This window comes from Sycon ciliatum, chromosome 12, assembly GCF_964019385.1.
Source record: "Sycon ciliatum chromosome 12, ocSycCili1.1, whole genome shotgun sequence".
Classification (NCBI taxonomy): domain Eukaryota; kingdom Metazoa; phylum Porifera; class Calcarea; order Leucosolenida; family Sycettidae; genus Sycon; species Sycon ciliatum.
In genome coordinates this window covers 16,108,886-16,119,795 of record NC_088654.1, presented here as the reverse complement: position 1 = coordinate 16,119,795, position 10,910 = coordinate 16,108,886, and the positions used below count along the sequence as shown (strand labels likewise).

Sequence of the window (10,910 nt, the reverse complement as noted above, 5' to 3'; positions counted from 1 at the left end):
TTGTGTTTGTCGTACTGGTGGTCTGTTTTTCCCCCAGATCGCATTACGTTTTCGCCGCATCTTCCGACGTCGCTGAAGACGTTCACGATGCAGCAGTCGCCTGGGCATCTGATCAAGTTCATCGTCACCTATCAGACGGCGTTCTGGAGAGAAGCGGGAATGTCGGGTGAAATCGTCGCCATGTCCAACCCGCTGGCGGACGATGATGATCAAAAAGAACGAACTGCTGGTATGTCGCTGTTGTTGAGGAAATGGGATGTATGCATCAATTTCCCGCCATTAGGTTTTGCGGGGCAAGTCTCCTACGACCGTACACACCTTGATACCAACTCTGCATAAATAGGTCATGAACTTTGTGAGGTCATACCCATAAATGTACTAGAATGGGTTGTACCTGCCAAAAATGGGGCCACTTTGGCCTGCAAAAAGGTGACGGCCATTTTCGATGCGTACCTCCCATTGCATGCTCTACTTTGCATGTTTGGAAACTGCTTGCTGTGCCGGTACGATTAGTGCCGCCGAGGCACAGTTTTATTCATGAGACAGAAGTGGCACTATCTAAGAGAGGGCACTATTTTCGAATGCTGATACATTTATGCTGTGGAGCCAGGGCCGGAGGCAGCTTCCGCGGAGCGGTGCGGCCGAAGGGCCATCTTTAAGGGGGGTGTGGGGGTCCTCCCCCAGAATGTTTTTGGAATTTAGACGGCAAATCCTGCACTCTGGGCGACTCCCTGTACAAAATCATACATTGAAACTTTTTCTCCCCGGTTTTGGACGTTCCACGTGGACCGACTTTTTGGGAAGTTGGTACGGCCATGGCCGTACCGGCTGTACCAGTGGCGCCAGCCCTGGGAGCATACAAAGTCAAAACATACAATCAAAATACACAGAGTCAAAACTATCAGCACTTGTAATCTGCCGACAGAGCTGTTTCGTCCTTTGTGGACTCATCAGCGCAGCACAGAGAAAATGAGACCGAACCTGATAGCAATGAAAAATAAATTTTCCAAAGCCGGATTTAAACCAGGCCCAAACGTACCTTGCCTACTCCGTAACAGCTTGTAACCATACCTGCCAAGTATCCAGATTTTTTCGGGATTATCCCGCAATTTTCGATGAACTCCCGCGATCCTGAAATTCCTGTCGATTATCCCGAAATTCACTGTACAAGAAACAAGCTTGATATTGTACTTGGAGCACTTCAAATGACTTGTCACAGGCCAGTAGTTGTCCTTATTGATTCCGGACCGCCATAGCCTGCAGTACCAGTGGATCCACTAGTGCTCCTTCCATGAGCAGTCTCTGAAAAACCTCCGTTTTTCAGTCTTGAACATGTGTAAGTGTGATCCGATGATCACCATCAATCAATCATCTATTATCAAAATGTTGGTGCCATCAAAAGTTGAGAGAGGATTGTTTTGGTAAAAATATTACATATCCCGAAAAACCAAGGCAAATCCCGCGATTTTGCCATGGCGATCCAGAAAAAGCACTCTCAGTACTTGGCAGGTATGTGTAATACTGATATAGAAGTGATGCCCGACTCAAAAGAAACTGCAACGAGAACCGCGATTACGATCATGACACCGACAGGGTGATTAGATGGACAAGATCACTTGGGAAACCAAACTTACGCATTCCCTTGTCGACAAGCCCGAGACCCCATTCAAGAGAGGGCCTAATTTTTTCATTGGTTCCCAAGCCAGGTGTATTATTCGAGACAGGGCACTGTTCAAGACAGGGTTCTAATCATGCGAGTGCGGTTCTCATTCCTGTTTAGTTACATGCCGGTTTCAACGTGTACTACAGTTCACATTCCCTGCCTTCTGTATGGTTGCTAAATATCATGCCACCTCTCCTTTGCTCCAGAGATCATGTTGCATGTACGCATGAAAACATGATTGTCAAGCCGGTGTCACTCATTCCTTTGGCTATGTGGTTTGATACTTCTTCATATTAATTTTTGATCTGTACACACCCTCGTACACACACATACACACATGCACACAATACACACGTACATACGTGTACACACACAATACACACGTACATACATGCACACACACACACACACACACACATACACACACACACACACACACACCTTTGACCTTTGACGCCCATCGCCGGAGGCGATGATAGCAATGCTACGGCAGATGCCATAGCAGCTTGTGCTGGGATTGCACCATTCAACAGCTTGCAAGGCTGAAGAATTGACCGTCACTATTCAGCCTGGTCTACACCATACAGCTATTTGAAGTGACTTTTTCTGGCCAGTGAATCCCTATTTTTGGTCTTTTTTTTCTTTTTTTTCCCGCACACACATCACACCACATACTCCGGCATGCACTGGCTGTTGGTAACCACCCAGGAGAATGAAAGAAAAGTCAGGAAGAGTCTTAGAAAGAGAAGAAAGACGTGTGTGACCATAATCGTCGGGAATCGAACCCGCAACCTATCGATTGGAAATCGCTGCACATACCACTGCACCATATGGGACACACACACACACACACACACACACACGCACAGATGTGCATGTGCGCGCCTCTAATCTTGCTCTTTTCCGATATCCTTCCGTGTCCATAGGCTGCTCACCAATGGCGCAATCTAGAAGTCAGAGCACACACAATGAGAACACACTGTCCGCTGTGTTTGACGTTAGCAAAGAAGATGAAGCTGGTTTGCACCCGGCGCTGGTCGGTCTAGCCGGTGGTATTCAAGCGGTTTACCAGTCACAGCTCAAGGTAAGAGTCATGTAGCATCTACAGTAAAAGCTGTCAAGGTGACCACTCGGATAAGGCGACCACCTGTCCTAGAAGACCACTGGAACCAGAATCAAGGGATGCTCTTTCCAGTCTAATGACCCTGGATAAGGAGACCACCTAGTAACAGAGACCACGTTTTGAAGGTCCCATGAGCGGTCGTCTTAGACAGGTTCCACTTTACAGTAACACGTGTAGCTAAAGACCACCCCTTGGGGCCCAGAGAAAGTGGTCTTTAGTCGCAGGTGGTCCTTAGTTAGAGGTTTGCACCGCACAACCAGTCAGCCACGCATGTATATGAATGTGAGACCGTCCATGCCTGGCGAAGTGGTCTGTAGTACCAGGTTGGTCGCTAGTCACGGTGGTCTTTAGTTACAGGTCTTACAGTGCATGTACACGTAAGGCACTGGGAGAAGAGTAGGTACAGCTTCATCGTCCTTGTTGACGTGCATGCAGCCTAGTCATGGAGTCTTCCAGAGACTTGCGGTCCCTGTGCATCAAAGAACATTGTGAACCATTGTGAATATTGTATCGCTGGGTTTATAATAGGGCTGAGGCGGGTAGCATTTTCCTTCGGGTATCGGGTTCGGGTAGTTTTCCATGGGTAGCACGGGTACCCGATCGGGTAATGTTTCCATGGTAACACCACAATGCACCCCTTCCCCATACACCCTGGGTAGACATGCGGAGTACTACATGAATTTGTACACGTGCACTGTACGTGATGTCGTCTGCGACTTCAGGTTTTCGGGTGCTATTCTGTACCCGTCTACCCGAGGTCCTCACGGGTAGCATGGGTACCGGCTACCCGTACACATCACTAGTTTATAATATGCTCCACTGTTCACGCACCGGAAGTAGTAGTTACGTGATCACGCAGATATTTCCCACACAAGAGAGGGTGGGACGTTTTTCAATACACAAGACCGGCAATGTTGCTACACGCTGTAAATTCGTCCTCGTAGACGAAATACAAATCGAATTGACATCACATTACCTGGCTGGTGACAGGTGGAATTCGCTTCCAGCAGCATGCCGCCAGGCAGCCTCATTTGCAATGTTGAACAGTATTCTACGCAGCCTATTTTTCAATACATAATGGCATAGTATGCAGCCACCGTTTTTCTTTACTCTATTTCACGCACTTACGGTTTTCTTCATTTAGCTCTATTTCACGCACTTACCTAGGGTACCCTGTAAAAATACTCACAGTCTGTGGGGATTGCCCTAGTAAAATAATAAATACTACAGTCAGCTTGGCTAATAACGACTGCGGATATAACGACTGCGGATATAACGACAATTTGCGAATAACGACAGAATGTCCATGCCCAGAGCAAAGTCCCTTCCAACTGTAATACATATAATGAGACTTCGGGTATAACGACACTTTGTGAATAACCGGACATTTTTTGATACCCCGCCGAAAATTGTTGTAAGCGAAGTTGACTGTACTACAACTACTGAATGAACTCGGATGGAGAGCCAAGGATTATTTATAAAAAGTAAAAAGGACCGAGGAACTAGGGGGGGGGGGGGGGGGGATGTGTGTGTGTGTGTGTGTGTGTGTGTGTGTGTGTGTGTGTGTGTGTGTGTGTGTGTGCATCCAAGGTCCAAGGGGTGTGTGTATGTGTGTGTGTGTGTGTGTGTGTGTTTTGTACATGCACGCGTGCATGTGTGTGTGCGTGCGTGCATGCGTGTGCGTGTGCGTGTGTGTGTGTGTCTGTATGTGCATTCGTGCACGTGTATTGTGTGGTCTGCAGGAGGATGAGCTCAAGACCAAGATCCTAGCTGACCTAGCTCATTGTCTTGGAGAGAAAGCACTCGAACCAATCGATTTTGTCATTCAGGTATGGTGGATAAGTAGCCGAGTGAGTGAAAGGGATGGCGCCGAGTGAGAGGCATGAGACAGAGTGAGAGGGATAGGACCGAGTGTGTGTGTGTGTGTGTGTGTGTGTGTGTGTGTGCGTGCGTGTGTGTGTGTGTGTGTGTGTGTGTGTGTGTGTGTGTGTGTGTGTGTGTGTGTGTGTGAGAGAGAGAGAGAGAGAGAGAGAGAGAGAGAGAGATCTCTGAGTTGTAAGCTCAATCTCTCTTTCTGCAACATGAACAAAACGGCAGTCTGCGTCTTTGTGAATGTCCGGGACTTGTAAATCCTCTATTTCCATCCCAATTCCAACAGGTACTGGTATTTCTATTTGTTGTTTGTATTTCTCCACCGGCGCTATAATGGGTTGTCATGTAGAGTTGATTTTCAAACAGTGTTTGTGCGAGTGCAGTCCAGCACTGTGCATTGTCAGACTTTAGTCGGGACATAGTATTTCAGCCGCTGCAAGTGGTGTTCGGAATCGCACGTCCCACTATGCATTTGGAGAGTTTATGCAAAACGCGACAAGCGACAATTTTTGAGACCTTGAGATTTTGAGCTCAGTGCGATCATAATGTCTAGATGCACCTTGGTATGGTATGGTATGGTATTGATTTATTTGAATTCAGTATCTCAACAGTACATTGTACCTTCCGGCAAAAAGTTACATTCAAAAGCTGACTAGAATACATGTCACTTCTAAACTGACACCCACATACCGTATTAACTCCATGATAAGCCCTGAGCTTATATTTTTTCAACCAGTCCTGACCCTGGGCTTATATTAGAGACTGGGCTTGTAATTTTGAGACTGGGCTTGTAATTTTTCAACCATCCGGTACAAGTATTTTTTTCTCATACTTTGAATTACCAGTAGCACAACATTTCCCACCAGGCACAACGTGAATGCAGTTTTGCACCCCCTGGTACACTGAGTCTGTACAGGTTTATCTCGGGGATCACAGACTTGCGCCATAACATGTGGGTATGTGACTACTGTGGACGTCAAACATGCATGGACATGATCCATACAGTTCTCCATTGTAAGCCTTGCGCTTAAATTGGAGACTGCGCTTGTATATCTTCGAAGCCTTCTTGGAGTGCGCTTATAATGGAGACTGGGCTTCTACAAGAGACTGCGCTTGTGATGGAGATAATACGGTATGTGCGCCTGCCATGTGAAGATGCCGAGACCTCTGGTCGGTTGAGCATGGCAGGACCCACCAGCACTATCTCAAGCTTTGCTAGCCCCACGCTAGCCCCATGTGCCTGCCTGGGAGTTGTGTATCTTGTAAAAAAAATTAAAAAAGCGAATTCTGTTTGGCCTTTTGTCCGAAAAGTGCTGAACTGAACCTGTCATGTTTTGCATCTAGACTCTTCAATTGTTGATTTTGAGGACCGGTCTGAAGTTGTGTTGTCTTCCTATGCGCGTGCTCTGTTGGTAGGACTGGCACAAGGAACCCTGGGCCGGTGGGTGTCCGGTGAGCTTTTCAATAACCGGAGCGCTAACAAACTATTCCAAGCGGGCTATAAAGCCGTTCGGAAGGTAAGTCCGCAGTCAGCAGTGCTGTGGTCTCGTACCGAAAAATGCAAGACATTCGCCGGAGTTTAGGCCACGATGGTCGAGTCAAAATGCTACAATTCCAATTTGTAATTCTTTGCATGACCATCAGTGTACGTATTGGGCATAATAGGGCTTGAAAGTGATGACGTCAGAAGTCAGTTTTTGTATGGATCCACACGCGTTTGGGTGGTTTTCCTTCGCAGCACAGTGACACATCCACTGGTAGTGATTGGACTAGGCCCTCCCGGTCGTGGACCCACACCGACCGGTGGATGTGCATACATATCTGTGTGTGTGTGTGTGTGTGTGTGTGTGTGTGTGTGTGTGTGTGTGTGTGTGTATTACGTGCATATAGATATCTGTGTGTGTGTAAGGAGTTGCCTGATGATTGCATTGAGCAAGAAACTCCGAGTTGCGACAAATCTGTAAACCCCCGTTGTGCCTTTCGTGTATCTGTGTGTGTATCTGTGTGTGTATATATTATGTGCATATACGTATCTGTGTGTGTGTGGTATGTGTACGTATGATTGCTGTTACCTGGCAGAATTCACTGGGCCGGCACTGAGACCTCATGTGTTTGGAGAGGCTATCTGGACGGCGCTGTGGCATCGGGCAAGAGAGTTGCCGAAGAGATCCCATTGCCCTCTGATGCAGAATAACTCTGGTATCAGTTCAGCAGTGATATAGGTACGTATCTGTAAGGAGACTCCCTCGATGTAGGCTAAGGCCCGTGGAGAATCCATGAATACAAATACAAATCTGCACCTGCAGCTTATACCCAGTGCTCCTACACCTCAGCCCAATACACCTGCACTGTGACCTGATTTTTCAGAGGCTATGCGCTTGCGTCACCAGTTGTAATGCTTTGTGTAGAGTTCAGGGTTCTCGCCAAAGCGACATAGCGGGACGCTGCGCCCTCCTTCACTTTTTGACCCCCCCCCCTCCCCCGTTCACTTTTTGACCCCCCCCTCCCCCATTCACTTTTTGACCCCCCCCCCCCCCCCTCCCCCATTCACTTTTTGACCGCCCCCCCCCCCCCTCCCCCATTCACTTTCTGACCACCCTCCTTTACTTTTTGACCGCCCCATTCACTTTTTGACCCCCCTCCCCCCTCTTTCAAAATGAATGTGCCACCCTTCAGAGTGTGATTTCTACCTTTTCATATGCATGATAAGTACACTATCATCATGTAGTAGCACAACACAAAATGGCGGTAAAATCCCAAAATTTTGGGTCCGATGATCCCATTCACCTTTCTTCTGGCTATAACCCTGGAGATTACACCTTCAGTTTAGATGCTTTGTAGAGAGTTGTAAAGTCGCGGTGCAGCAGCGCAGCAGCAACGTTCTAGTCCCTTTGCCGCTCCGTTCCTCCTTTCACCACTCCACACTCCGTACTCTGAAGGAAATCTGACTGCTGAGTTTCGATTCTCTCAGCAAAGTTGCCTTAGGTTGCTTAGAGCTTGACAAGCATGCCGTTGCACACTAGCTGATTCTCTTCACGCCTATGCATAACTGCTGATGCTTTTCATGAATATGTGCTGTGTATACACTTGACTTAGATGACCCGTGTGCTGCACCTTGATCATAATAGTAGCTATCACATCACTAGAGATATAGAGGTAACATTTACGCTTGGTCCCATATTTTCTTTTATTCTGCTTTGCATTAATATTTTTGGTGCCCAATTGGCTAGAGAAACTCATAGGGCTTGTATTCTAGTATTAATCTTGGACTCAAACCTTAGCAACCAGGCGCGTGCCCGATATGGGTTTATGGGTGCCCGGAACCCCCCTTTTTTCGCTCAAAATGCAGGATTTTGCTTCCTTTTTTGAAAAATTTTCACGGGGAGGCCCCCGGAACCCCCCTTGAAGGGCACCGGCGCACGCACCTGGCAACGATGATGTTTGAATGACTGAGTATCACCATGGTTACTCTATGGTCAGCATGGGACATGATAATTGTACATTTTATTCTTCTGAGTAGCAATCGACTGTTCTTTCTGGATAGTGTTGTTTACATTAACCACCAGACCAGAACAGTGGCAACTGCGCTCTCCAGCCGACATCGCACGTTGTTTAGTCTTGTTCAACCAGCAAAATGCATGGCAAACTGGATCCTTGGAGCACTGCTCTCTTGCCTGAAACATTGTATGTCTGGTATATTGCCAGAGCCAGAGTGGGGTAGCGCTGCTGGTGTGGTGATGTGTTCAAGTTCAAGATCTCATGAAAGGAATTTGGATGGACATACCCATTCCCATAGCGCTGCACATCCGAACCAGTTCCGTTGTTACATGACTGTAGAACGTTTCGGCACTTGGCTATCGTCAGGTATGAAGAACAAGAACTGATTCGGATGTGCAGCGCTATGGGAATGGGTGTGTCCACCCGAATTCCGTTGTTTCACAGATGAAGCTGCAGGAAGCCTCAGCCCTTCTTCAAGATCTCAGGTCTTGGAAAAAGCGTACTTGTCAAGTACATAGTAGGCTATTAGCTATGTGGCATGTTTGCATACGTTGTGTTTGTGCGTGCGTGTGATGATTATGTCCACGTGTGCGTTAGCATGGTGATCGGCAGCACTTCGCTTTCCAAATGCCTTCTTCTTAACCTGAAAACGAATACTGGTAGTTGCTTGTCTATTTGAACCTAGCTCATTATCCAGAATTGTGACTCCATGCTAGTACAGTAAAACCTGTCAAGGCGACCACCTGTCCAAGAAGACCACTGCAGCCAGGACCAAGGGAAGCTATTTGCAGTCAAATGACCCTGGATAAGGAGACTACCTGGTAACAGAGACCACGTTTTGAAGGTCTCTTGAGCGGTCGTCCTAGACAGGTTTTACTGTACATGTACATGAATTTCCCTGAAAGCTGTGTATAAGCGGAGATGGCTGCTTTACTCCTCGCTGTGTCCGAGTCATGGCCATGTTGCATGGGAAATGATGTTGGGGCCCGGAGAGGGGGTGGGGGGTGGCAAGAGTGGACAAGGTGGTGAGTGCACAGACTGCATTTTTGATCTACAACTACAACATAAAGTACAAGGAGAGATAGAGAGTCCCTACCGCGCGGTTGCCCTGTCAGTCGGTCTACGAGATCATACTAGAGATCATGTCAGTGAGTCATTTCATTCATCCCTAGCCCTTGGCTCTGATCTAGGCACAAAAGCCTGAAAAGGAGATTTTGAAGAATCTGAAGTCCAGGCTCTACAAAGCAGGGGAGGTTTGACAGTACTTCGACGTCGAATTGTTGGAAACACTTCGAAGTAGTTCTTTCAGTACCGAGCCGAAGTGTTGCGTTACTCTAGACCAAAGAAAAGCGGACCATAGGACAAGGATATCATCACCGGCATCTTCCTGCAACGATGGTCTGCAGAGCCTCGATTCCAACCACAATCTGCTTGCTCCTTTTCATTCAAACGACTCATGTCCGACCCAGCGAAGCCACTGCCAACGGGAGGAGCGGAAAATTGGAACTCGATGCGAAAGGAGCGTATCACAGTCTTGTATCGACGCTGGGTGGCCTGGAAGCCTTGCTGATTCATATCACAAATGGAGCGGATTGGCTGGTGAATGTTTCGCAGGTGAAAACCGAGTCCTTGCCGGTGGATCTGAAAAATTCTCGAAAGTACAACTATTCCAATTGGAGAGGCGCGTTTCGGAACGAATATGATGCTGGATCGAAGACATGGGACACGTACGGCCCGGTTTGGCACGGTGGACAAGCTATACGCGGTCTGGTGGCGGCAAGCAGAGTCGGACAGCTCGTTTTGGACGCGCTGGAAGCCACGAACAGAGACCAGCTCGCAGGTTTGACAGCAGAAATGTGGAAATCGAGAATCGACGCCTGGATGGACGGTGCTGAACTGTGCGCAGGGTTTATCCTAGACAAACAAGTCAGATCCTCTGACAAGGAGAATGGCATGATTCTCTCGTACGAGAACTCTGCGAATGCGCCTCAATCAAGCACGATGCTGGAAGGCATGCGTGGCCTGTGGGACTTGGCTGCGGCGACAGGGAATGCGACGTACGCGCAGGCAGCGAACGCTGCAGTCACCTGGTCGGTGGACAATGCTTGGATGCGCGGCCATGGCCTACTCTATGACCTGTGGGACCGGCAGAACCAGTCGTTCCTGCACGAAGGCGGGTGGAACTACGTGACGAAAGACGGCGCGGGCGACCACTAGCGGACGACTGGACTTATCTAGAGCTGTACAAGCAAACTAAATCGGCGACCGCTCGCGAGGCATTCTATGATGTCATCGAGCGATTGTACAATGACGAACGACCGGTCGGGAACTGGGTCGATTTCATTCCATGCGATTCGAATAAGTCACACGGTGGCTGGTTGCACCCTAGACAGGCATTCTGGTGGGGAAGACCCTTCTTGGCCGCCTACAACGACACGAAGAACGTCAGCTACTTGAACGTGGCCCAGCGTTCTGGGCGGTGGTACGCGAACGCCAGCCGGCTGGACGGCGGGCTGATCCGGCAGACGGCCGTCGACTTCACGACGAGCACGTTCGGCCAGGTGACGAGCGCTGTGTCGTGCGCCGCGCTTCTCTGGATGGACCTGCACGCCAGCGACGGCGACGCGGAATGGCTAGAGCTGGCCACCACTGGCCTGAAGTGGGTCACCGCGCAGCAGTTCGATCCCGCGCGAACCAATGACCCGAATCTCCGCGGCGCTGTTCTGGAGCTGACCAATCCGCCGGCTGGTAGCG

At 48.7% G+C, this 10,910-nt stretch overlaps 1 protein-coding gene across 1 annotated transcript in view; it reads left to right on the top strand.

The window, feature by feature from the left end:
- The window catches only part of LOC135828248 (probable flavin-containing monoamine oxidase A), a 19,576-nt gene extending 11,638 nt beyond the window's left edge, over positions 1 to 7,938 (top strand). Inside the window, exons 9-13 of the mRNA XM_065340698.1 lie at positions 38 to 229; positions 2,590 to 2,747; positions 4,529 to 4,615; positions 6,075 to 6,175; positions 6,738 to 7,938. Coding sequence (XP_065196770.1) covers positions 38 to 229; positions 2,590 to 2,747; positions 4,529 to 4,615; positions 6,075 to 6,175; positions 6,738 to 6,852 — 653 coding nt within the window. The 3' untranslated portion in view covers positions 6,853 to 7,938. The remainder of the gene's footprint in view (positions 1 to 37; positions 230 to 2,589; positions 2,748 to 4,528; positions 4,616 to 6,074; positions 6,176 to 6,737) is intronic.
- The last annotated feature ends 2,972 nt before the right edge of the window (positions 7,939 to 10,910 follow it).